Source organism: Artibeus jamaicensis, unplaced genomic scaffold (assembly GCF_021234435.1).
Source record: "Artibeus jamaicensis isolate MK-2021 breed Jamaican fruit bat unplaced genomic scaffold, CSHL_Jam_final contig_60, whole genome shotgun sequence".
NCBI lineage: Eukaryota > Metazoa > Chordata > Mammalia > Chiroptera > Phyllostomidae > Artibeus > Artibeus jamaicensis.
In genome coordinates this window covers 11,180,814-11,208,779 of record NW_026521900.1, presented here as the reverse complement: position 1 = coordinate 11,208,779, position 27,966 = coordinate 11,180,814, and the positions used below count along the sequence as shown (strand labels likewise).

General features: G+C 48.8%; 1 protein-coding gene across 1 annotated transcript; it reads left to right on the top strand.

The window, feature by feature from the left end:
* Positions 1–37: 37 nt before the first annotated feature.
* On the top strand, positions 38–24,711 carry CACNA1F (calcium voltage-gated channel subunit alpha1 F). Its single transcript, XM_053670643.1, has 48 exons — positions 38–99; positions 1,687–1,936; positions 2,303–2,408; positions 2,618–2,757; positions 2,988–3,130; positions 3,228–3,380; positions 3,994–4,190; positions 4,301–4,404; positions 5,194–5,384; positions 5,650–5,742; positions 5,852–5,945; positions 6,119–6,145; positions 6,262–6,422; positions 7,311–7,536; positions 8,469–8,676; positions 8,769–8,889; positions 9,011–9,092; positions 10,011–10,056; positions 10,214–10,265; positions 10,730–10,883; positions 11,068–11,197; positions 11,653–11,712; positions 11,857–11,963; positions 12,046–12,133; positions 12,543–12,650; positions 12,737–12,789; positions 13,935–14,081; positions 14,825–15,026; positions 15,124–15,282; positions 16,568–16,678; positions 16,926–17,009; positions 17,825–17,845; positions 18,057–18,185; positions 18,539–18,604; positions 18,873–18,964; positions 19,357–19,516; positions 19,755–19,882; positions 20,180–20,276; positions 20,467–20,569; positions 20,809–20,910; positions 21,086–21,216; positions 21,461–21,568; positions 21,833–22,003; positions 22,961–23,085; positions 23,163–23,311; positions 23,423–23,535; positions 23,907–24,104; positions 24,399–24,711. Exons 1-48 carry the CDS (start codon positions 75–77, stop codon positions 24,627–24,629), a joined length of 5,946 nt encoding a protein of 1,981 aa, XP_053526618.1. The 5' UTR covers positions 38–74; the 3' UTR covers positions 24,630–24,711.
* Positions 24,712–27,966: the final 3,255 nt, after the last annotated feature.

The following is a 27,966-nucleotide window of genomic DNA, read 5'->3' as shown; positions in this document are numbered from 1 at the left end:
TGGCCTTAATCCCTGCAAAGCTGGGTGAATCGAGAGGGGATGTTTGCAGATGGCACTTCAACCTCGAAAGGAAGATGTCAGCATCTGAAGGCCAGAAAGGTGAGAGCAGCCTTCCCCCCCTGCAGATCCTTTGAGCAAGCCTGGGCTCTGCTCTACCCCTGGCCCCTCTGATTCACCCACTGCCCACCAGGACCCCAACCTTGGAGAGCCACCAGGTGACTAGAATCACCTTGTTCTCATCCCAGCCAGCCCTAAACACAGCCATACCTCCAACCCGTGAAGCTCAGCCTGACCTAGACACTGCCCTCTGTGGCCTCCAGGCCCCATCTACTGCCACAGTTCCTAGCTGAAACCCACTCCCAATTCTGGCCCTAGCCCCTATCCTACCGCCCACCCATCTTCAATTCCAAAGCTAGCCCCGAACTTAATCCTAACACAAACCTTACCAACCAGACGGCAAACCCCTGTTAAAATCCAAATCCCAACATGGATACAGACCTTGCCGTGAGTTACCCAACCCTAACCCCAACCCCTGGTTGTCAATACCGTTAGTGAGTGCTTCTCTGACTTTCCAAAATGAGTGCAGATCCATTTTTAAAGGCAAAAGAAATTGGAAAGAGAGAACACACATTTAATGATGGTGGTAAATTGAGGGCTTGCAGTAAGAGGCTTCCTGGGTTTGACTACCAATTCAGCCACTTCATCAAATCACTTAACCTCTCTTTTTACATCAGTTTCCTAACCTGCAAAATGGAATATTTGCTATGTGCCAGACAATCTTCCGAATACCAAACTAATTTAATCCTCACAACAACCCTATAATGTAGGTTCTCTTATTGTCATCCCATTACACAGATAAGGAAATTGATGCTCAGAGGGATTATGTAGCTAGCTCAAGGCCACACACAGCTAGCTACCAAGTGGTAAAGTCAGGATTTAAACTCAGAGAGGTTCTTTCCTCCAAAGCTGGGGCTCTTATTTTTTTTAACAATTTATTTATTTATTTTTAGAAATAGGGGAAGGGAGGGAGAAAGAGAGGGAGAGAAACATCAAATAGAGCTGGCAACCTCTGGCTTTGAGGGATGACAATCAACTGAGCTATGCCAGTCAGGGCTAAAGCTGGGGCTCTTAACCAGGTCAATCTACTGCCCCTCAGAGGCTGAAACAAGGCCATGGGAATCCAGAATGGCCTTAGCTAAAACCCTGGTGCAAAACTCAGATCCCATCCAAACTTAACTTCAGCTCCAACTTTGATACTAATTCTAATCCCAGCTCATTCAAATACCTAGTCCTAACCCTAAATCATAACTCAAGCACACTCTACTCCCACCTGTATTTAAACCCAACCCAAAAATCCACTCATTGAATTTAACCCTAAATCTGCCTCCTGCTATAAACTTAATGGTACCCCATGCCAATTTAAATTCTACCCTCAAGTCTAACACCAAAACCTACTTCTAACTTCTCTTGGAAATGTAATCTCACCCTCCCCTATAAACTCTCACTCTACCTGCAATCAACTCCAACACTAACTCTTACCCCTCAGTCCTTAACTCAGTTACCCCTAACTTTTCCTAATTTTACATGTTCTTTTCTCCTCCCCTCAGACAGAGGGATGGGATCCGGGAGGAGGCAGCCATGGTTGCCCCAATACCCTGTCCCTCCTGAGTTGATTTCTTCACACAGATATCACCCCAGAGCCCAATCCAGCCAATGAGGCAGGTCCTGGTCCTAAATGGGGGCTGAAACCTGGGCCTCCAGAATCAGGTGGTGAAATCAGCGAGGCATCAGGCCTGGGGACCCCTAAGCGAAGGACTCAACACAGTAAACACAAGACAGTGACAGTGGCCAGTGCCCAGCGGTCACCCCGGGCTCTCTTCTGCCTAACCCTGGCCAACCCTCTGCGGCAATCCTGCATCAGTATTGTGGAGTGGAAGCATCCTGCAAGGCCAGGGGTAAGGGTCACCTGGGTACCAAGAGTCAAAGATTGGGTCACAGCTGGAATGGAGGAGGGCTAAGGTCACCCGGAATCAAGGGTCAAGTACTGGCTTCAAGGGGGAGTTGAGAAAAGTGAAGGTCAGTCACTAGGGGTTCAAGAGTCAAGGAATAACATTATGGAAAGATTTAAGGATGGCTAAGTTTTCCAGGGGGGTCAGAACCAAGGCCTTGGACATAGCAGGGGCTGGGAATGTCAGAGCTGGTCACCTTGGAAGCAAGGGTGAGCATTGGGTGGGGAGGGCCCCAAGGGAATGTGGGGGTTCTGAGGCTGCTTTGCATGGGTCCTTGACTGTGGCCTCCTGAGGCCCTTCGACATCCTCATCCTACTGACCATCTTTGCCAACTGCGTGGCCCTGGGAGTCTACATTCCCTTCCCAGAAGATGACTCCAACACTGCCAACCACAACCTGGTAAGGCTTGCTCCACCCTGACCCGCCCTCAGATACAGACCCAATAGAACCACACTTCAAGTCTTCCAGCCAGGCCCCACCCTTCTCTGATTCAGAAGACCCATCCCTGCCCGGCCCCACCTTCTGTCCTGGCTGCACCATATACCCACAGCCCAGCCACCCTCAATTCCCAGCCCAAATAACTCCCCAGTCTCCGGCTTCACCCCCAGGAGCAGGTGGAGTACGTATTCCTGGTGATATTCACTGTAGAGACCGTGCTCAAGATCGTGGCCTATGGGCTGGTGCTTCATCCAAGCGCCTACATCCGCAATGGCTGGAACCTACTCGATTTCATCATCGTTGTGGTCGGGTGAGCGTCTGCGGGGGACACTCTTACTCTAGTTCAACTTCCCACCCCTGGCCCACTGATTTCGGAGCTCAAAGAAGTGACCACTTTAAACTGCCCCCATTCAGCAGTCAGAATAAGGAATATTAACATATTTTGTCTGTTTGCATTTTCAGTTAGAGACTTATGCTTTCTTGAGGAAAGGGGAGGGATGGGAGGGGGTGCCAAGGCCTCATCCCTTGCTCCCCCCTCAGGTTGTTCAGCGTGCTGCTGGAGCAGGGCCCCGGAAGGCCTGGAGATGCTCCGCACACTGGAGGGAAGCCGGGGGGCTTCGATGTGAAGGCGTTAAGGGCATTTCGGGTGTTGCGGCCACTGAGGCTGGTGTCTGGGGTCCCAAGTGAGTGTAACGCACCCCCGGGATTGGAGGTGGGGGGGGGCAGGCAGAGGACTGAATGGATCCCACACCTACTTCACCCGGCCTTTGCTCTCTGCAGGCCTGCACATAGTACTCAATTCCATCATGAAGGCGCTGGTGCCACTTCTGCACATCGCACTGCTCGTGCTCTTCGTCATCATTATTTATGCCATCATCGGACTCGAGCTGTTCCTGGGACGCATGCACAAGACGTGCTACTTCCTGGGATCTGGTCAGCTAATCTAACCCTCCAAGGATAGGACACGCCCCCTCCACTGGCTCCTAGGCTCCACCCTGTTCTCAAGGAAACCCCAATTCCAAAAGCTTCACCCTCAGGCTCAGGCTCAACCTTCGATAAATGAGCCCAATCCTTACATTCAAGACTCCACCCCCAATCCGAGACTAACACCATCCTCTCGATAGTAGCTCCACCCTATCACAAGAATCTACCCTCCAGTCAAGGCCCCCCTGCCCTGGACTTAGACTCCATCCTCCAGGACTGGACCCATATACCCCGCCCTTTCATCAAGACCCCCAACCCTTGCCTCCACCCCCTTTTAAAGAGACCCTCCAAAATTCACAAGACGCTGCCCTCAGGATGATGCCTCACTCTTATTTACAAAATTCTACCCCAAGATTTACAGTCCCACTCCCCAGATCGCTGCAGTAGGGACTCAGCTTCCCAGTGGTTCAGAATCCTGACCTGGCAGAGTCAAGGGCTAAGGGTTGTCCTTGATTTAGAAACATCTAGGACCCTGAGTTGAACGTCCCAGATGGACAGAGCTACAGGGGTGGCTGTGAATGTGGTGGGTGTGTCTGAGCCCAGAGCTCCAGTCTTCCCACAGAGTTGGAAGCAGAGGAAGACCCATCGCCCTGTACATCTTCCGGCTCAGGACGTGTGTGCATGCTGAACCAGACCGAGTGCCGTGGGCGCTGGGCAGGGCCCAATGGAGGCATTACTAACTTCGACAACTTCTTCTTTGCCATGCTGACAGTCTTCCAGTGTGTCACCATGGAAGGCTGGACTGATGTGCTCTACTGGGTGAGGTGGGAGGCGGGGACACAGTTCATAGGCTGCACTTGACTTTCTTCCCTGACCTCAGGCAGGAGTATCTGCATACCCTGAGGAATGCATGCCCTCTCTCTCCCCAGATGCAGGATGCCATGGGGTATGAGCTGCCCTGGGTATATTTCGTGAGTCTTGTCATCTTCGGGTCCTTCTTTGTCCTCAACCTTGTACTTGGCGTCCTGAGTGGGTGAGGAGCCTAGACACTCCCCTCATCCTGACCCTTAGCCTATGCCTCTTTTTGAAAATTTCTGTCAACCTAAGCAATCTTTGAAACCCACCTGAAACAACCCTTCACTCATACACTCAACATTGAACATCTACTGTATACAAAGCAGCATTTTAGAAAAGGAGCAAGAGACAAAATCCCTCCCTTCCTGGATATTACATTCTGAGAGTAGAGACAGACTATACACAATAAGCATACACAATAAATAATATACATGTAGTGTTTTATATGGAATATGTGCTATGGAAAGAAAGGAAGGGTAAAAATAAGAACGTGAAGGCTTCTGGCCAAGATGGTAGAACAAGGGGGGGGAATACGTGTGTATTAATTTTTTATCAAATCTACAATTATATTTTGGATTTATGTCACATTTGCAAAAGTTGCAGTTGAAGGTACATTAAATGGTCTTATGCCTTTCCTTAGTATGTATTATTGTGGATAATAAAAACATGTTTGCCAAGGCAAAAAATAGGAAAGGGGAGATCTTGCAGTTATAAACAGGGACAGTCAGGACAGACCTCCTCAGGAAGGTGTTATTTGAATAAAAATATGAAAGAGATAAGAGAATGATCCATGTGGCTATCTGAGGAAAGACCGCCCCACACAAAGGGAACAGACAGTGTAAAGGCTCCAAAGCAAGAATGTGCTTGGTGTATTTGAAGAACAGCAAAGAGGCCAGTGTAGCTGGAATAGGGAAGGTGAAAGAGCGAAGGTGGTTCCTCGACCTCACCCTCTATCCTCCTTCTTCAGGGAGTTCTCCAAGGAGAGAGAGAAGGCAAAAGCACGAGGGGACTTCCAGAAGCTTCGGGAGAAACAGCAGTTAGAAGATGACCTGAGGGGCTACCTGGACTGGATCACACAGGCAGAGGAGCTGGACATTGAAGACCCCTCAGCTGATGGCAACTTTGGTTCTGTGGCTGAAGAGGGCAGGGCTGGCCACCGTAGGCAACCCCAATCTAGCCCATTCCCTGCTCCATGCAGGCATCAAATGTGGGCTGCCCTCTGGAGACCCAATCCCCACCTGCGACAACTCTTGACCCAGCCTTCAATTGTGGCCTAGGATACAGAACCCAGACCCAGAACCAGATCCCCTTCCCAACTGTACCCAGAATAAAGACTCCAAGTACCCCCCCACACACACACACACACTCATAGCCCTAACCCCACCTCAGGCTATGCTCCACAACTGTTGTCTCTATCCCACAGGGCCACAACTGGAAGAGCTGACCAATAGGAGACGTGGACGTCTGCGCTGGTTCAGTCACTCCACCCGCTCCACACACTCCACTAGCAGCCATGGTGGGGGTCCATCCAGGTTGGGGAGCAGGGCAGGATGGGTAGGCAGAAGAGAAAGCCAAGGGTGGAACCCAGGGGTCTTCATGTGCTGACCTCTGTTCCCTGCCAACAGCCAGCCTGCCAGCCAGTGACACTGCTTCGATGGCAGAGACCCCAGGCGATGAGGAAGAGGAAGAGGGGGCTCTGGCCAGTTGTACACACTGCCTGTGAGGGTCCCGAGCCCTTAACCCCTGACTCAGCCATAAAAAACCCAGTCCAGATCCTCACTGCAGTGCTTACTTTAGCTTCCAACCTAGACCTCAGCCCCTGACCTCTGACACCAGCCACTGACAACTCCTCAACCCCTATGACACCCACCTCCCATCCCCCTCTTTTGCAGAAACAAGATCATGAAAACCAGAGTCTGGTAAGTTGGGGAAGTTATGTGACTCCTGGACTCCATGACATTATGAGCCCCACCTGAGTTCCCCAGGGCAGACTGAGGTAGGTGATCTCAGCCAATGGGTTCTCCTTTGCTCCCAGCCGCAGCCTCCGACGAGCCAACCGAAGCCTTAGGGCATGCTGCCGGAGGGCTGTGAAGTCCAATGCCTGTTACTGGGCTGTGCTGCTGCTCGTCTTCCTCAACACACTGACCATTGCCTCGGAGCACCATGGGCAGCCTGTATGGCTCACCCAGACCCAGGGTGCGCCACCCCCCCAGCACGCCACTGCTCTCCCCCAGCCTCTAATTCCCTCCACCCCAAAAGCTCCAATGCAGGATCTCTCAGGTGCCTCAGACCCCCAGACACTGCCTTCCGTGCAAGTAAATGCAGGAACCTTAGCTGGTCCCATCCCACCTTGTAGTTTACACTTATATAGTACTTGCTGTGTGTGTCAAGCTCTGTTCTCAGTGCTTTACATGAACTAACTCAACTTCTCTACACCACAACATTATGGGAATTAATTACTAAGGCACACAGTACTGAGCACCAAAGTACCAAAGAGTTAAGTGACTAACCCCAGGGCTCAGCTAGTGAGTGACAAATCCAGGCAGACTAGCTCCAGAGTCCATGCTCTTAACACCACACTGGAAAAGTTAACCCCTCTGTGCTCCAATCTCCCTATCTACAAAATGGGGCTAGTAATAATATTCACTTTGTGAGGTGGGTAGGAGGATTAAATTAAAGTGAAAAGTGTTTATAACATTGCCTGGCCTACATGAAGCTAAAATTTTATGAGTGGTAGCCCTTACTAGTATTCATTTTAATCTGAACCCCAACCTTAATGCTGAGCACACTTCTAACTTCAATCTTCAAACCAACCCCTGTCCTAACTAAAACCCAGACTCTAACTCTATCCTTGAATTGGAGCTTTCCCAAACTCATGAAGGTGAACTGAGGCCCCACCCCAAATCTTCCCCTCACCCCAGCTCAAAACCTCGATGAGTCTGACCTGCAAATTGACCCTATCCCTAACCCTAGCCCCACCCCCAGCCTGTCTATTCTGATACCATCTACCCCAGATCACCCCATGACCCCACCTTCCCACATGTCAACACAGAAATTGGCCAACCCCTTCCCCTCTCCCCACAGAGTATGCCAACAAAGTGTTGCTCTGTCTGTTCACGGTGGAGATGCTCCTCAAGTTGTATGGTCTGGGCCCCTCCACCTATGTTTCCTCCTTCTTCAACCGCTTTGACTGCTTCGTGGTCTGTGGGGGCATCCTGGAGACCACATTGGTGGAAGTGGGAGCCATGCAGCCCCTGGGCATCTCAGTACTCCGATGTGTGAGACTCCTCAGGATCTTTAAGGTGACCAGGTATGTGTGTGGCAGGGGGAGAACTTGAGCCCCAAACATAGACCCCAACAGTCCCCACCCAGCTCCAAAGATAACTTTATCCATATCCCCATTTAATTTGCAAATATCCATTGAGTGCCTACTATGTGCCAGGCATCTTTCCAGACCCCAGAGAAACACCAGGAATCAAAGCAAACACAAGTTTCTGCCTTCATGAAGATTCAAGTTCAGTGGGAAGATGTCTACTCCATTTCAATCCTGTTCTTCAGCCTCAACCCTGTCTCTGAACTCAACTCCATACTCATGCCCAACCCAAACCCCATCCCCAACCCTCAATTTTAACACCATCTCTAGCCCAACCCCCAACAACTTGTCATCCACAACTCCATTTACAACCCCAACATCCAATCCTAACGATATCTCCAACCTCATTCCTAATTCACAGGCTCATGCCCACCACTAACCACAAGCCCCACATCCTTAACTCCTAACCATCAGGCAATCTCCAACCACAACCCTGTTCCTAGCCCCAGGTCCAATCTTATCCCCATCCTCTCCTCTGTCCCAACCCTCAACCCCAACTTTATTCTCAACTGGATTATCTATAGCTCCAAATACTCCCCAATCCCTAACCCCAACCTCGACCCCAGTTGCAATTTATAATCCCAACCCCAGTCCTGATCCCAACCTAAAGCCCAGTTCTAGCTCCATCAATTTCCATTTACCCTCTATCCTAACCACACCTCCCATTGCTCCTCTAATGCTTAACCCCAGTCTCAACCTTCTCCTTTCTTCTTACTCTCACCTCACCCCAGCTCCAAAATCACTTCTAACCCTGACACCAAAGGTCATTTTAACCTATTCCACCCCAATGCATCCTAAGTTGGATCCCTGCCCTGGCTCCTGACTCACCACTGGACATGTCAACCCTGTTCCCTCTATCTCTGCTGCAGACACTGGGCATCTCTGAGCAATTTGGTGGCATCCCTTCTCAATTCGATGAAGTCCATCGCATCCTTGCTGCTTCTACTCTTCCTCTTTATCATCATCTTCTCCCTGCTCGGCATGCAGTTGTTTGGGGGCAAGTTCAACTTTGACCAAACCCACACCAAGCGAAGCACCTTTGACACCTTCCCCCAGGCCCTCCTCACTGTTTTTCAGGTGGGGCTTGGAAACCATGGGATGGGTGAGTCAGGGACACCTTAGGGTGCAGAGAGGGTCCCAAGAGCTTCATGGTCAACTGCCATCCCCAGATCCTGACGGGTGAGGACTGGAATGTGGTCATGTATGATGGTATCATGGCTTATGGCGGCCCCTTCTTCCCAGGGATGCTGGTGTGCATCTATTTCATCATTCTCTTCATCTGCGGCAACTGTATCCTTGGAGCCTTGGGAGAGAGTTGGATGGTGGCAGGGGTGGGGGTGATGGATAGGGGAACCTGGGCAGTCCACAGGCAGGCTACTTCTCCATCCTTTGCAGCCTGAGCTCACCCCAGACATACTGCTGAACGTGTTTCTTGCCATTGCTGTGGACAACCTAGCCAGTGGAGATGCAGGCACTGCAAAGGATAAGGGCAGGTGATGTCTGGTTCCAACCCCAAGACAGTCTCTCCCTGGATCCCTGTGTGGAGACCCCCAGACACATCCCACACCACCAGAGATGCCTCAGTCACCCTGGCAGTCCCCACCCCAGACCCAACCTGCCAGTCCTCATTTATTCAACATGCATTTATTGAGCACCTGATTTGTGCCAGGTCCTCTTCTAGATTCTGAGCAAACAGCAGGGGTCAAGGTAGACAAAATTCTCTCCTTCATAGAACTGCCATTTGAGCTGGGTAAGGCAAGCAAAACACAAACAAATGAATATATAGTATACTTTAAATATATGTAAATAATATGGGACAAAGAAAGAAAGTGAAATAAAATAACAAAGAAAAATAAAAATTGCTATTTTAGTTAGCGTAGTCAAGGAAGGTCTCTATATGGAGGTGACAGTTGAACAAAGAGAGCTGAATAAAGTGAGAGAGTGAAGTATGCAAATATCTGGGGGAAGAATGTTCAAGGCAAGGGGACATCAAGTCCAGAGGACCTGAGGTGATGATATTCTTAGCACATTCAAAAAGAAACACCAGAGAGACCAGTGAATCTGGAGTGGAATGAATAAAGGGGAAGAGTGGTAGATGGTGAGCTCAAGTAAGGGAATAGGGAGGCCAGACTGAGAGTGTTCTGGGCCACAGTGAAGACTTTGATCTTTGGTTTTGGCTTGAGTGAATGGGAGCCATGGGAGGGGTGTGAACAGAGGAGGGATGCGCCAGACTCAGGATTTAACAGGATCCTTCTGTCTACCGTGAGAACAGACTGTGGAGACAAGGGCGGAAACAGGGAACTTTTGTGGGGTCTAAGAAAGGTCTGTTCTGACTACAGTGCTCCTCCTCAGCCTTACCCATCTGCTGCAATCCTTAGCAATCACTGCCCACTCATCATTTCCTTACACAGGGAGAAGAGCGCTGACAGGAAACCCTCACAGGAGAATGGAGCTTTGGTGAGTTAGAAACCTAGACACTGTCTGCACCTCATACTACCAGAAATACCTGTCTATGTGTTTGTTTTTAACTCCAACCTCTGCCTATTCAATCCTTCATTATTACATCCCTGTGTGTCTCCCCCACCATCAATGACCCCCATCTTCCTGTTCCCAGATGCCTGCTGGAGAGAATGAGAAAGAGGAGGGTGCAAAGAATGAAGAAGCAGGCAAGTGACCAGGGCCAGGTGGAGAAGGTGTGGGACCCTAGGGACAACACCCAAACAGAGTTCTTGATCCTTGAGATCTTCCTGTCTGTACAGCAGCCTTTTCCAAGATCATCTCAAAAACAGTGGGCTTAGTGTGTGGCCGTCAACATTGGGACACTGAAATTAAAGATTAACAGATGTTTTATTTTACTGCAGAACTTCTCAGCCTTTATTTTATAATAGCATGTATATAGCTGTGAGGATGGCAGTGTTTATTCAACACACATTTGCTGAGTTCTTACTTGTCCCAGGCACTGCTCTAAGTTCTGGGAACACAACAATGAACCAAACAAACCAAAATCCTTTCTCTGAGGAGCTGACATTTTGGCAGAGAGATGGAAAGAATTTACCATGTAACAAGCACTGTTCTAGGTACTTTACATACATTTCCCAATTTATTCTCTCTTTTGATCTTCTGGTACCAGGTGTGGAAGAAGAGGAGGAGGAGGAGGAGGAGGAAGAAGAGGAGGAGGAAGAGGGTGCAGGGCATGTGGAACTTCTGCAGGAAGTTGTACCCAAGGAGAAGGTGGTGCCCATCCCTGAGGGCAGTGCCTTCTTTTGCCTCAGCCAAACCAACCCGTGAGTGCTGGGGGTGGGGGTGGGGGGAGGAAAGGCTGCGGTAGGTGGCGGGCCAAGGAGCAGCCAGAGTTCATCCAGGCATGTTGCAAAGACTGATACAACAGGCCTGAGCTGCATCCCTTGGGCTCACCCAATCAACTCTGTGGTCCTGGGTTCTAACCATGACCCATTCCCAACTCGCCAGACTGAGGACGGCCTGCCACACCCTCATCCATCATCATATCTTTACCAATCTTATCCTGGTATTCATCATCCTTAGCAGTGTGTCCTTGGCCGCTGAGGACCCCATCCGAGCCCACTCCTTTCGCAACCACGTGAGCCTTTGGGGGGGGCACTCCCAGGAATGTCCTAGTGGGCACAAGCCAGGATCAGGGTAGAGAGAAGGCGAGGACTCCTATCTGGGCAGAAAAAGAGGGGCAATAATGGCAGCCTTTACTGTATGTGCAGCACACTTGCACAAGTGCCAAGGGAGAGATCAGTATTCAGCTGAAGAGAAAGCTGTGCTCAGAGAGGTTGAACAGTCCGAGTGCACCTGTGTAGCTGGGTAGAGGCAGAGAAACCCAAATTTGAATGCTGGTCTTTCTGATGGCCAAACCTTTTGTCTTATAAAGAAGTTCTTGATAATCATGAGGGAGGAAAGGATGGAGGGAGGGAGGAAGGGACAGCAATGCATAGAGAGGTACACGTGTGTGTGGACATGCATGCACACACACACCTAGGATACCCCTTAGCCATGACTCAGTGATTCCCCCTCTTTCTCATTCCCCAGATTCTGGGGTACTTCGATTATGCTTTCACCTCCATTTTTACTGTGGAGATTCTACTAAAGGTAACTAATGGGCCTCTATTCATACCCCCAGTTACCCCAACCCACTCCCTACCCACCCCTGCAGCTCACCTCTCCTGTTTACATCCCCTCCTACCCCTTCTATCCCCAAATCTGGGGTCTAGCCTGATGACCTCTTACTCCCAGATGACAGTGTTTGGAGCCTTCCTGCACCAAGGCTCCTTCTGCCGTAGTTGGTTCAATCTGTTGGATCTGCTGGTGGTCAGTGTATCCCTCATCTCTTTTGGCATCCAGTAAGTGACCCTTTGCCCACCCCACTCCTCCAAGATCTGAGGCCAGGTCCAAATCAAGACCTGAGGACTGCTTCCTCCCCAGCTCTAGTGCCATCTCAGTAGTGAAGATTCTGAGAGTACTCCGAGTACTTCGGCCCCTCCGAGCCATCAACCGGGCCAAAGGACTTAAGGTAACCCCCACCCCACACAAACCCACAGGACCCAGGCCCTGCCCTGCCCCTAGGGCCAGAATCACTGGTCAGATTGATCATTTGCATTGATGCATGACCACATGAAACCACTCATGCCTCACCACTGGCCATGCAATCTGACCCATGTTCCTTAACCAATGGTCACATTTTTCTACTCTGAGTACCTGGTGTGTGGCCACATATCCTTACCCAGCAAATGCTTATTCCTGGCTGGTGCCCACATGCCCCTGTCCCACATCACTGCCCCTTGATCACATGTTCCTAATCACACATCGCTGACCCACAAGCACATGTTTCTGACCCAAGTCCCTGAGACCCATCCAGAGTCCCTGCCCCATGTCTGCTGTAGCCTGCAGTACCCATTAGCCATATTTCTGGGTACCTGCAGCACGTGGTGCAGTGTGTGTTCGTGGCCATCCGGACCATCGGGAATATCATGATTGTAACCACACTCCTGCAATTCATGTTTGCCTGCATTGGTGTGCAGCTATTCAAGGTGGGAAGAAACACTGGAGGGAGGCCCAGGCATGGATGAAAGCGGGGGTGAAATGTGCACCTACTTGACAAATATCCTCCCTACAGGGGAAATTCTACAGTTGCACTGATGAGGCCAAACACACCCCCCAAGAATGCAAGTGAGTGGCCAAGACCATGCTCTCATGGAGCTCAGGACCCTTCCCAAAGGCCACAGAAGCCCCTAAAGGTCACCAAGGCCTTTGAAGCCCCTAGAGCTTCCTCCCAAGAACTTCAGAGATACCTCAGATTTTATCAAGGCCTCCAAGACTCCCAAAACTCCCCAAGGCTCCAAGATACACCATCAGAACTCTCCCAATAATGGCAAAGGCCCTCAGATCTCACCAAACCCTAAGAACTCCCCAATACCTTCTCCAAAACCCTCTCTGCATTCCCCAGAGTTACCTACATTCCACTATGGACCTCCCAGCCATCCCCAAACACCACTTCCCTCCGCTGCCATGCACCACCCAATCCTCCACTTTCATCTAATGATTCCTGTGGATGGTAGTGCTTACAAGCATGGGCTTTGAAGTCAAACATTCTTGGTTCAAATCCATACCATAACACTTCTTAACCTTGTGATTTCTTACATTTCTTAATCTTGTTGAGCCCGATTTTCCACAACTAAAAAATAGGGATTTTAAAAATGCAACTCTCACAAGATTTTTTGTGAGAAGTAAATGAATTGCTACATAGAGAGTATGCTACAATGTAAAGTTATTATGTATAAAGCCTGGTGCCATGCCTGGCATAGACTTAATGCTGATCAAGTTGGCTACTATTTGTATTACTTTTTTCTGGGTAGTGATGAAAATGATGATAATGGTAATGAGAGCTAACATACAAGAATGGGGAAAAGTAGGTTTACAGTTGTAACACAAATGAGTAATACAATAATTAATAAATAATAATACAATAATAAACTGTGTTTCATGTACTCACATCTGCAAACCTATTTTTGCCCACCCCTGTATGTGGTGCCAACTATGTGCCACACATTATTTTCATTAATTGGCCTAACTAATCCTTGTAACAAGTCAGGAAATACATTGGTATTAATCCTATTTCATGGATGGGGAAAACTGAAGCACAGAGAGGTTAAATGCTTAAGGTCACTCAATGAGTAAGTGGAGAGGCAGGATTTGAACCCAGGCTACTCAGCTCTACCACTATGCCCTGCTGCCTCCATGCCAGGAGGTCCCAGTCCCAATTCCATGGCTCCCCACCCCTCCTCCCCCACCCAGACTGTCTGCAACATCCACAGGGGCTCCTTCCTGGTCTATCCTGATGGAGATGTGTCACGGCCCCTGGTCCGGGAGCGGCTCTGGGTCAACAGCGATTTCAACTTTGACAATGTCCTTTCAGCCATGATGGCTCTGTTCACTGTCTCCACCTTCGAAGGCTGGCCTGCGTGAGGGACAGGGCCCCGGGATGGGCAGGGAACAGAGAAGTACATAGAGGACTGGCTTAGAATCTGCTGAGGATGGGTGGGAGGGTATCTTCACATGTGATAAAGTCTCCCTTGAGACTGAATAGGGTTTTCTGGGGACTGGTGGGCATGTCAGAAGATGGTGTGGGTCTCCCAGTAGCTGGCTGGGGTGCTTTGGGAACCTGGGTGGCTGGGGTCTCCAGGAATTGGGTAGAGATCTCTGAGGAACTAGGTGGAAGTCTTGAGAGTACTGAGTAAGATTTAGGTGGAGGCAGATAAAGTCATTGCCTGGGGAGACTGGTTGGGGGGGGTCTCAAAGGAGATGGAGTGGGAGATTCAGGAGTTTCCAGAGAACTGCACAAGTCTATGAGGAAGTAGTTGGGGATTTCTGGGGGTATGGAGAAGGAAATTCAAGTTGACAGGACAGGAGATTTAGAGATCTTTGGGGGGCTGATGTGAGAGTTCTGGCAAACTGCCTGGGGATTTCTAAGTGGATGGAGAAAGGGACTTGTGGACGGACCTGTGGGAGTGTAAGGGATCTGGGGTGCTTGAGGGCCTTGTGGAGGTCTCTTAGGGTATGTGTGGAAGTCCTAGATGATTAGGTCAAGGGATTTAGGGATCTTTGGGGTGCCAAACAGGAGATTCTGGGGTGTCTATAATAAGCAGTCTGGGGAAGATCTCAGGGGCCTGGGATATCCTCTCACCTGCCTCCACTGGATCCCCAGGCTTTTATACAAGGCCATAGATGCACATGCAGAAGACCAGGGCCCTATCTATAATTATCATGTGGAAATCTCAGTGTTCTTCATTGTCTATATCATCATCATTGCATTCTTCATGATGAATATCTTTGTGGGCTTCGTCATCATCACCTTCCGTGCTCAGGGTGAGCAGGAATACCAAAACTGTGAGCTGGACAAGAACCAGGTGACTTTTGACCCCTGATCCATAACCACCAATCTCCCGCATATACCTTCTTGCCTCGGGACCCCACTGCTCACTCATGCCCTATACCCATATGCAGCGCCAGTGTGTGGAGTACTCTCTCAAGGCCCAGCCACTCCGCCGCTACATCCCCAAGAACCGACATCAGTATCGTGTGTGGGCCACTGTGAACTCTGCTACCTTCGAGTACCTCATGTTCCTGCTCATCCTGCTCAACACAGTTGCACTAGCCATGCAGGTCTGAGCTCCCCACCCTAACCCCTGCCAGACATTCTATTCTATCCACACAATCCCATGGTGAACCTTTAGAAATGCTTTAGGCTGCAAGTAACAAACCCCCCACTGACAGAGATGCTATAAAGATATTTGCCACATTTCTTCAAATTTAAGATCAGTAATTGTAGGTTGCATCCTGACTTCAGAAATCTAAGAATGTGAAAAAGAAATGGCAGGTGGCAATTGTAAGTTGCCATTGATTGTGATGTGCACCCCAATTTCAAAGATTCTTAAATGTGAAAAAATGTGTATCCTAGAGTCAATGAAATATGGTACTTACCTCACATAACATGAAGTGTAGAGGTAGACTGTTTGCTCACTGGTCATCAAAGACCCAGGCTCTATCTTTCTGCCCCATCATTCTTAGTAAGTTGGCTTTCATGCTCATGATTGTTGCCTCATAGTCACAAGATGGCTGCCACAGCTCCAGGCATCAACACTACATTCAGAGCATAAAAAGGAGGGAAGGTTGCATCAGAGGATCTTCTTCATTTGAACCTTTTATTGAAAAGCAAAAATATTTTTCAGAGAAGCTGCCCAACCAACAACAGACTTATGTTTCTGTATCAATAAAAACTAGCTGCAAGGGAAGCTAGAAAATCAAGAGCTGGGCTTTCCCTAAAAAAAAAAAAGAAAGAAAAGAAAAAAAAGAAAAGAAATCTTACCATTTGCTACAATACAGATGAACCTACAGGGTATTATGCTAAGTGAAATAAGTTAGACAGATAAAAACAAATACCATATGATTTTTACTTATATGTGGAATCTAAAGAACAAAATAAGCAAATAAATAAAACAGAAACAGACCCATAGATACAGAAAACAAACTGATAGTTGCAAGATGTGGAGGGAGTTGGTGGGCTAGGAACAAATTGGTAGTTACAAAATAGTCACAGGGATGTAAAGTACAGCATAGGGAATACAATCAGTAATATTATAATAAATATGCATGGTGTCTAGTGAGTACTAGACTTATCAAGGGGATCACTGTGTAAATTATATAAATGTCTAACCATTATACTGTATATAAATATAAAATAATATTGAATGTCAATATAATTGACAGATTTTAAAAATTGGTCTCCCCAGTATCCATAATAGGAAGCAGATAATGTGAGGGATTTGGCCAACCCATAGTGCCACCATATCCCCAGACTGTTCTCGCTTCTAGCCAGAGAACATTTAGTTAGGGATGGAGGGGAATCTCTGCTTCAGGCTCTGCCCCCACACCTAATTTTCTCCTCCAGCACTATGAGCAGACTGCTCCCTTCAACTATGCCATGGACATCCTCAACATGTTCTTCACTGGCCTTTTTACTATTGAAATGGTGCTCAAAATCATCGCCTTCAAACCCAAGGTGCTCCCCAGCCCTAGACTCACCTGCACTAGATGAATTCTTTGGGGTGGAACTCCTTGCAGAGCTCTCAGGGGGTGGGGGCTGCAACCAGGGAATCATGAGACTACAGAATGAGAGGGATCCAGATGCAAGCCCATCATGTGGTTCAAGCTGGGCCTTGTCTCCCCAGTTCCACCCCCACTACTGGCTCCCTACCCTAGCTTCCTAGATCTGAGAAGACAGGACTCTAATTTCCTCCTGCCTACAGCATTATTTTGCCGATGCTTGGAACACATTTGATGCTCTTATTGTGGTGGGCAGCATAGTGGACATTGCCGTCACTGAAGTCAATGTGAGTACTGGCCTCTCCACTAACCTACTCTCCCCCTACTAACCTTTCCCCACCTCAACCCCAGGGCTTTCTTTCAAATGTGTAGGTGACTCACTCCCCTTCACCTCACTTGTGGAGACTCAGTGCTCCTCATGCTAGCTCTATCCTTCTAAGTCCCTGTTGAGTTCAGCCAAAGTCCCCTCTACCAGCTCCCTAATTATATTTGCAACCTATCCTCTGGCTCCACCATCACCTAAAATGACTCTGTTATTTCTATGATTGCCTTCATTGCCTCTACATCACCCTTCGTTGGCTCCGTCATCTCCACCAACTCCTGCTTTGGCTCCATCATCTCTTGTGATTCCTTCATTGACTCCATTTCCTCCATCATCTCCAACACTGGGTCTTTCACGACTCTGTCATTACCACGGACTGCACCATTGGCTCCATAATCTCCTCCATTGGGTATTACATGATTCTATAACCTCGACTGACAATGCTGCTGGCTCCATATCTCCATCACTGGCTTCTGCATTGGATTCCGCATGGATTCTCTCATCTCCATCATCTGTATAAAACAACTGATTCCATAATTTCCTCCATTGGTTCCAATATCTTTCCTCTGTAATTTCCTGTACCCTCTCCTCTCCTTCCACCCTCATTATCAACTTTTCCCACAACTATCTTGATCCATACCACATAACCTTCCCCATCATCCCTTACCTAATCACTGTACCATCCATTATCCCCTATAACTGTTTATCATTCTTCCCTTGTTCTTGGGCCTGTGATCACATCATCTCTCTCACCTCTATCTTGGCCATATCTCCCTCCAGAATGGTGGTCATCTTGGCGAGGTACCCCCCCCCATTACTCAACGGGGATTTCTGGTTCTTTCCACACATACCCTTCCTTTCTTTTTTTATTAAAGAGTCCTTAGAAATGCTCCCTGACCACCCTAGAGCCTGACTTCTGATGGATTTAGGGGCTGGGGGGCCCAAACCATGAGGCAGGGAGGTGAGTGGGGCAAATGTGGGCTGAGCATACCCATCACATTCCCAACTCCAGAGCTCTGAGGACAGTTCCCGCATTTCCATAACCTTCTTTCGCCTCTTCCGAGTCATGCGTCTGGTCAAGCTTCTCAGTAAGGGTGAAGGGATCCGCACATTGCTCTGGACATTTATCAAGTCCTTCCAGGTAGCCACCCCATCCCTTTGACTACACCTTGCTCCTAGCTCACACCTCTCAGCCTGCCACTTTACCAGCCCTAGAACTGTATCTTCTAGTGTGCCACACCTGCCTACACCTTACCATTTCCAGTTTTCTCTCTTTTCTAGGCTCTCAAGTCCCAACATGGCTTGGCCTCACTGACCTTTTTCTATTGTATTTAATAGTGTATCCACATTTGGGATATACTGGTAGTCATGACATAGGCTCTTGGGGGATGGGCCACATTTCTCAGTAGGCCTAGGCTTGAGGGAGCAGGGGATTCTGGAGATTATAGTTCTCTGACTGGACCTGACTATTTATCCTCCTGTCCATCCCCATAGGCCTTGCCCTATGTTGCTCTTCTCATTGCAATGATATTCTTCATTTATGCAGTCATTGGAATGCAGGTGAGTGGGGACCCTAAGGAGCATCCCTTAGGCACTTCTCTGCTGAGGGGAGACAGGTAGGAATAGCCTAAAAGTGGGATTGGTGGGTGGGAAGACAAACAGACATGCTGGATGACACTGAGTCAATTCACATATCTGTAAAATGAGATCAGCAGTGCCTGCTTGTCAGGGTTGTGAGGACCCTTTGGACATTAGGGGTTGCAAATTGGGTGGCAACCTGTAAGGGGCAGGAATTCACCCCTCTGACATAGCCCCTGTGTGCCCACAGATGTTTGGCAAGGTAGCTCTTCAGGATGGCACACAGATCAACCGAAACAACAACTTTCAGACTTTTCCACAGGCTGTGCTTCTTCTGTTCAGGTGACATCTGTCCCTCTCCCACCATGTCAGTCCCCAGTATGCTCTTGTGGGCCCCAGCCTGCCTTAGCTGTAGAAATAACAGGAAAGCATGTGGTTCCATATTGTCTGAGCCCTTTCCTGGCTATAATCTGAATATTTTAGAATATTCTAGCCTCAGCCATCCTTTTTCTGCCTGTAAGATGTATCCCCTTCTTAAGTGCCCCATATGTAAAATGTGAACATGGCAGTCATTAATATGGCATGCCAGCTTTTTAAATGTCAAAATGCTATTTGTGCCAGATATAGCCCCTGGCAGGGAGTGGGTCATCTCCTAACCTCTCCAGTGCCCATAATGCCACTTGCCATGACTTCATACCCTCCCCTTCAGGATGACACTCCTATGTGATCCCCAGGTGTGCCACTGGTGAGGCATGGCAGGAGATAATGCTTGCCACCCTTCCCGGGAATCGATGTGACCCTGAGTCTGACTTCGGCCCTGGCGAGGAGTTTACCTGTGGTAGCAATTTTGCCATCGCCTATTTTATTAGTTTCTTCATGCTCTGTGCCTTCCTGGTGAGGACCATTTTCCCATAACCACCCCCAGTGCCATATGTGCTGGCCCTGAAGTGTCTGGGGATGTCAAATGAGGTGGGGAGCCCAAATCTTCAGAGTAGGTGAAAGGGCTGGCCTGTCAACAAGATCAATTCAGGAATTCATGACCCAGAGAACATACAAGATTACCTCAGCCTCCCACCAACCCTCCACATCCTGCTCTGCCCTCGACCTAACCTCTCTGCTCACTGGCCCACAGATTATAAATCTATTTGTGGCTGTGATCATGGACAACTTTGATTATTTAACCAGAGATTGGTCCATCCTGGGCCCCCATCACCTCGATGAATTCAAGAGGATCTGGTCTGAATACGACCCTGGGGCCAAGTATGCCCTCTAACCCCATACCTCTTATCCCAGAGGACAGTGCACTGTCCCATACAGTCTTCCAGCCCCAGAACCTCTGGCCTACTCCTCCCATCACCCATTCAGTAGATGCTCCAAGGTCCCCACTGCCCCTGTCCTCTGCCTTCCCCTCCCCAGTGACTGCCTTTCAATTCTGCCCTGGAAGGCCCTGTGGGGGTTGGTGGGGAGAGGTAGCAATGAGCTGGTGGGTCCTTGACAAAGGGCTGGAAGGGCTGTCTCCAATCCAGTGGTGCCTCCCACCCACTCTACCTGCCCAAGGGGCCGCATCAAGCACCTGGATGTGGTTGCCCTGCTGAGACGCATCCAGCCACCGCTGGGATTTGGGAAGCTGTGCCCACACCGAGTGGCCTGCAAGGTCTGTGCACCTGCCCACTCCCACCTTGCCTCTCAGACAGCTGTCCACCATCTGGCTGGGGTGGGCAGAGACTTTGCCTTAGATGAGGAGAAGGTGGTTGGTTGCATTATCAAAGGTTCTGCAGCTGGGCATTCATGCCTGCATCTAGGGCATTTGCCCAAAGTGGGTTTCATGTCCCTGATATATACAGAGACTTGTGGCGATGAACATGCCCCTCAACTCAGATGGGACGGTGACATTCAATGCCACACTCTTTGCCCTGGTTCGGACATCCTTGAAGATCAAGACAGAAGGTGGGGGGCGGACAGGAGTGGGAGGGTCCCTGGGGAGGCTGCAGGGAGCAAACAGGAATGGATGATGGGCCCCACTCCTAGCTCTGAAATTCAAAATGGGTGACTTTGGCTTCTCCAGACTCATTTCCTCACCTGTCCAATAGGGACAGTGGGTAACGGCGGTAGATGCTTGTGAAGCCCCTTCAACAGTGAGGGAGTGGCTGTGAAGGGCTCTTCCTATTGGCTCATGCCCGGTGCAGGGAACCTGGAGCAAGCCAATCAGGAGCTGCGGGTTGTCATCAAAAAGATCTGGAAGCGTGTGAAGCCGAAGCTACTAGATGAGGTCATCCCCCCTGCCGACGGTGAGCCATCCCCACCCCAATCCCTGAGCTGGCGTCTGAATGTTAGATCATTGCTCATCAACACAAAACCAGAACTGACTAGGGTAGGGGCGGTGAAGGGGAGCCCATGCTGTGGGTAGAATGGGAGGATCAGTGAACCCCTAAGTGACTTTGCTTCCTCTCCCTTGCCCCCCAGAAGAAGACGTCACCGTGGGCAAATTCTATGCCACATTTCTGATCCAGGACTATTTTCGAAAATTCCGGCGGAGGAAAGAAAAGGGGCTACTAGGGGCTGAGCTACCCCCAAGCACCTCCTCTGCCCTTCAGGTTTTCAGAGCAGAGTCTGGGTGGGTGGGGTATGTGGGAACAGTGTGGCAAAGGCTAACTGCCCTCTTGGTCTTATGGAGCCCATGTCACAGATGAGGAAACTGAGGCCCCAGGACCCACAGAGGGTCAGGGGTAGCTGAGGGGCTCCTTCCTCCACCCCACACTCCTGCATGGAAAGCAAGCTCAATAAAGGGGGAGTTTAGCCCCTGAGCTGTCCTGCTTCCCTATTTTTCCACACTCACAGGCTGGTCTGAGGAGCCTACAGGGCTTGGGTCCTGAGATCCGGCAGGCCCTCACCTGTGACACAGATGAGGAAGAGGAGGAAGATGAGAAGGACCCAGAAACAAACCAAGTGAGAACAACAAGTTTCCACTTCCCCAGGATTGTAAAGTACTCACTCAATCCCCTGAGTGTATTTGACACTGCTGCTAAGGAGAAGCATTCCCTCCTACCCCCACAATAGACAACTGTTTATTTGGTACCTACCACCCACTCAGTATCGGAGGGCAAGACCCAGACTCAGCCCAGTCCCTGGGAAGCTCATTGGAGATACACTATATGACCAAGTGACTTAGATATAACATGGATGTAACACTCAGTCCTGTGACTCCCACAGGCTCCGATGGACTCCCAGCCACCATCTCGTAGGAGCTCTGTGATTTCTGTGTCTCTACCTACTGGGGACAAACTTCCACATTCACTCTCCCTTGGACCCAGTGACGATGATGAGGGTGCTCCCAACTCCAGACAGTCCAGTGTGCCCCAGGCTGGATCTCATGCCCAGAGGTATGGTCAGGAGTCTGAGGGAAGATTGTGAGGGAAGACAGGGACTAGCCACTATATGGGAATAACTTCAGGGCGCATAAGAGTGAAGACTTCTAGTGAAATTTAGGAAAGATAGGATGGATTCAAGGGCTCAGGTGGGAATAAAGGGGAATAAGAGATTCCTGTGAGAAAGGCAATGCAAAGGTTTAATACAAGAAACACATCATGTGGAACTAAACAGGTTTAAGTTCAAATCCTGAATCTGTCATTTGCTGAGTGACCTTGGGTTAGTCACTCAGTTTTCATGGTCCTCAATTTCCTCACCTGTGAAAGGAGGATAATAATAGCAACTTGCCCTGGCTGATGTGGCTCAGTGGACTGAGTGCTGGCCTATGGACCCAAAGGTTGCTGGTTCAATTTCAGGTCAGGGCATATGCCTGGGTTGAGGGCCAAGTCCCCAGCTGGGGGCATGCGAGAGGCAACCAGTCAATGTTTCTCTCACACATCAATGTTTCTCTCCCTTTCTTTCTCCCTCCCCCTTCTATAAAAATAAATAAATAAATAAATAAATAAATAAATAAATAAATACATAAATAAATAAATAAATAAATAAATAAATTTTAAAAATAATAGCACCTTATCACATGGGGATAATGGAAGGATAGAATAAGATCACACCTGGCTTTTACTTTCCAACACCCCCCCCCCCATTTCCAGTGTTGAACTTGTTTCTCTAGCAGACCAACTTTGATTTTTTTTAATATTGAGTCTTTCCAATGAGAAAAACATCTCTTAAAAGAAATCCCAGTATCACTTTTAAATGACAGGTTAATTTTATGTTATACAAATTTTCCCCCAATTAAAAACAAATTAGAAGTATGGTGTTTCTGTAAGGGAGGGGGCATAGCACGAGAGGGAACCAGGGACCCAGAACCACACATTTGGGAATCTGTCTGCCTAACTTGCCTCTCCTTTCCCTAGAAGTTCTGGGGCTCTCATTTTCACCATTCCAGAAGAAGGAAGTTTTCAGCCCAAGGGATCTGAAGGGCAGGAGAAACAGTCTGAGGAAGAGGAAGTCCCGGGCCAGTACTCTAACCATGACAAGTAGGATGAACCCATGTGTGGGAGGGCAGGATTAATGGCACCGCATCGCCCCTTTCCAGGTCTGAGCTCACCCCCAGGCCTCCCTCCTTCCCATACAGGCTCTCCTACTTAGATGAACAGGCTGGGACCCCCCCTCGCCCAATCCTTTTGCCATCTCACAGACCCCAGAGATATATGGATGGGCACCATGCCCCACGCCGCCGTCTGCTACCCCCAACACCTGCAGGTGAGAGCATGCGTGGATCCCAGGGAACCCCGAAGCCCAGAAGGACAGAGAGCTTGGGATGCAATGACATTCTTCTTTGCCCCTGGGCATCCCCTATACTCCCACTCTCAGGTCAAAAGCCCTCCTTCACCATCCAGTGTCTGCGTCGTCAGGGAAGTTGTGAAGATTTACCCATCCCAGGCACCTATCATCGTGGGCGCAACTCAGGGCCCAGCAGGGCCCAGGTGAGGTGGGGTGGGAGCAATACAGTTTGAATTTATCAGACCCACTGCATGACAAGCCCTTCTGAAGAACAAGGCACATATGAATTCACATATCACTCTACCTGTGAGGGGAGTACTGTTATTAGTCCCAGTTTACAGATAAGAAAACAGAAGCCCAGAGAGACTTACCCAAGATCACACAGCTAGTAAGTGGCAGAGCTGAGATTTAAACCCAGGTCTTCTGTGCTCATAAATAAACTCAAGTTTAGTTTATATACATTCATTTTGACTCCAGTTGTGTTTGGGGGCAGGTAAGAGGTAGGCACAGAAAAAAGTCTTATATCCTCATACCCCAGCCATCAATTACTGTTGCTGTGTTTATTCTGGTCCAGGGTTCCTGGGCAACCCCACCTCAGCGGGGTCGGCTCCTGTATGCCCCACTGTTATTGGTGGAAGACAGTGCAGCAAAGGAGGGATACCTCAGCAAATCCAGTGGGCCACTTTGCACCTTCACCTGTCTGCATGTGCCTGGAACCCACTCAGACCCCAGCCATGGCAAGAGGGGCAGTGCTGACAGCCTGGTGGAAGCTGTGAGTCCAGAAAGGACATGGGAAAGAGGGATGGGTGAGAAGAAGAGGAGGGGGGAGCTTGAGAAGGAGGGAAAAATGGTCCCCACAGAGGAAAAAATGGTTCCCTCTGTGCTGTGCACATAGCTCTCCCTTTGCTCTGCAACTTGTACTCAGCATGACATGTGTGCCACTGTCCCCTAGACTTCCCTGCACATCCTTATGGGTACATCATTTATCCACACTGATCTCTCTGTGCATACTGCTTTGACTCCATGCTGTGCCCTCTGTCAACTTTGATTCTATCTGTGCCCCCAGGTGCTCATCTCTGAGGGCCTGGGCCTCTTTGCCCAAGACCCACGCTTCGTGGCCCTAGCCAAGCAGGAGATTGCGGATGCATGTCGCCTGACGCTGGACGAGATGGACAGTGCTGCCAGTGACCTGCTGGCACAGGGAACCAGCTCACTTTATAGTGACGAGGAGTCCATCCTCTCCTGCTTTGATGAGGAGGACCTGGGAGATGAGATGGCCTGTGTCCATGCCCTCTGAATTCCCACCCCTACCCTACTGCTCAATAAACTTCCTGCCCTCTCCTCCCCAGAAGGAGATAGGCATGGACCACACACTTGGATTTTGATGTCTTTGTGCTCTAGGCCTAAGGCTGCCCGGCAGCCCCCATCAATCCATCCCCACTTCAGCACTGAGTCACTGCCCACACACGGGTATTTCCGGAAACCAGGACAGCTAGGTCTGATTATTCAGCGTCAGTGACGGAGGGAGGAGGAGGAGGAAGAGACAGTAGCCCAAAAAAAGCTGGAGACAGAGTGGAGGTGGCAGGGTAGGGGGACAGCCCTGGACAGAGATGGAGGAAAGAGAAGAAAGGGGGCTTGGGTAAGGAATGCAGTAAAGTCAGAGATCCCACAACAGGTCAATCGGGTCAGACTGAGGAAGGACACACAGATGAGAAGAAAAGGATAAACCAGAGGAGAGTTCTGCCAGTAGAAAAGCCTGGAGATTAGAACTGACCTGGTAGGTGATGTGTCAGGCAGAAGAGTCCTCTGATGGCATCGGGAATTTCAGGAGGGCTAAATTGTGATCATCCTTTCTCCAACTTCCCATATTCTGCCTGAGAAAAAGAAAATTTAAATCCATTGGCAAAAGATATAGGTGACAGCAAAGGATGGGGCTCCCAATCTGGGAGAACCCTCTTAGGACCCATTTAGCTCTTTTGAGACCAGCAAAGAGTAACCCACTCTCTTCCCACACAGATCTCAGGCCTTCTTTTTCTGCTTCTTGCCCTACCTTTAGTCACTGCCCAACACGTGGGATCTCATTTGTTCAGTGCTATTTACCCAGCATTTACTTTGTGCCAGCCACTGTTCTGAGTTTCCCTCAGAGCAAACTGAGCTGGCTGAGACATGTAACATGACTTGTCCAAGGTGGTAGTAAGCCCCTCTCAAAGGAACTGAAGGCAGTGCTGAGAGTGGCATGGAATGGGGCCACCAGTGGGAAGGGTGTGACCTAGGATCTCCCCCCAGTTCTCAGAGCAGGGCTTTCTCATTGTATAATTTTTGTCAATTGAGCCAGTACTGAAATTTGAGGAAAGTCAGAACTGGAGACCGGGACTCAGAATAAGAGTTGCACTCGTCCTTGAAACAAAGGTTTAGAGTGGTCGGGCTGGTGTATTGTGGGAACAGCAAGTCATGGTCAGGATGTACAACGTGAAGGAAGATTGTTACAGGATGAGGTGGGAGAGGCTATCTGAGGCCAGATGATGCAGAGCCTTTCAGTGCCAGGCCCCAAACCCTGGGACTTTTCCTGAAACCAGTGGGGAGCCACGGGAAGGATTTAAGAAAGGTAGTGACATAGTTAACTTTGTATTTTAAATAGATGCTCTGTTTGCTGTGCTGAAACAGAAGGGAAGGGAAGGAGACTGGAGATGCTAAAATTAGCAGGAACAATGGTCGCCTTAGCCAGGGGAGGTGGCAGAGGAGATGGTGAGGAGTGAGTGGATTCCAGAGATGTGTAGGAGGTAAAACGAACCATTTATTTGGCCCTGTGCTAAATGCATTACAGTGATTATCTTGTGTAATCAGTGCAACAACCTTATAGGTACTGTTTTAAACCATCTTACATGTCCAAAGTCATACAGAATAAATATTAGAGGTGACATTTAAATCCAAGCAATTGAATGTCAAGACCTATGCTCGTCCCCCAATAATACAATAACTGAGAAGTATCCATTATGTATCTGTGTGAATTTGAGTGTGTGCTTTTAAAAATAGGTATACATTCAGATGATTCATGATTCAAAAGGTACAAAGGAGTATACAATGAAGTTTCCCTCCCTTCTGGAGGCAACCAGTGTTACCAGATAGCTTTTATGCATGCATAACATGTGCTGTACCCATAAGCAAGTGGCTAAGAGTAACAGATGCTGGAGCCAGACTTCCTGGACTCAAATCTTAGTTTCTCCAGTTACGAACTGTGTGACCTTGGAAAATCCTTTCACCTCTCTGCATCTTAGTTTCTTCACCTGTAAAATGAAGATAGTAGTAGTATCCTTCTCATAGGGTTGCTGTGAGGATTTAATGAGTGATGTGAGTGAAGCTCTCAAAACAGTGCTTGACACAAAATAGCCACAATTTAAGATGTTATTGTCTCTATAATTAAGATATAATCCTCCCTTCTCTCTGTACCCAATCCTCCCAGTTTGGCATCTTGCATGTCAACTAAATATCTTGGTGATCATTCCATATTTCCATACTATTAATGACAGTTGCATACTCCATTTTGTATAACTGTATCAGAGTTTATTGAAACAGGTCACCAGTAATGAGCACTTACGGAGTGTCCACTCTTTCTTATTATAAACAGTGCTGCAGTGTACCATCTTAACACATACATCTTTTAGCACATGTATGAATCCATCTGTAAGATAAATTCCTGTAAGTATAAATGGTGAGCCAAACACTAAATGGATCTGTAAGTTCGCTAGATTTTCCAAAATTACCCTCTACAAAGGTTATACCAATTTAACTTCCGCAGGCAACTTATGAGAATGCCTGTTTCTGGGCAACTGGCCAATGTTGAGCATTAACAAACTTTCCCATATTCACCATCCTCAAAGATGAGAAACAGTATTTTAGAAGTTTTTATATACATTTCTTTTAGTACGAGTGAGTTTGGAGCATCTTAAATTCCAGCTGTATTTGTGCACTGGATTTTATTGCATGGCAGTCACCATTGACTTTGGTGGGCCTAGTTTTAGTGGCATGCAGGAGGCGTAGTCCAATTAGGAGTGGGCTGAGGAATAAACAGGCTGTAAAGTGTAGAATTAAAGTAGGCAAGAATTTGACCTAAGAGAAAGAGAGAAATAGGGAAGATGGTTGGAAGTGGGAGGGATTTTAAGATGTGCTTAAAATACAGATGAGAAGAAACCCTCAAGACCTTGAACTATGTTTAAATTACAGGGATTTGGGGCACTGCCAATTACTAGCTGGGAGACCTTATGCAAGTCACTTAACCTCTCTGGGGCTTATTTTCCTTATCTGTAAAAATGGAGCTAACAGTCCTTACCACATAGGGCTGTTGTAAAGGTTAAATGAGTGGATACATTCAACAAACTCAGTAAAGGGCCTGGCAAAATGTCATACTGTAGAACTGAACTGAACGGTCCTGCTCTCCCCAGACTTCCACCTGTGTTTTCAGAGAGATAGATCTTCCTTGAACGTTCTAAGGGTTCCAGTTTCGGGGCTGGAATGGCCGCCAGTGACTTAGGTACAACCTCGGTGCGCAGGCGCGAGTGGCCAATGAGGTGGGGGCGCAAAGGGAGGAGCTGCGGCTGTCTCCGCTGTTCTGACGATCACACCCCTCCCTCCGCCGC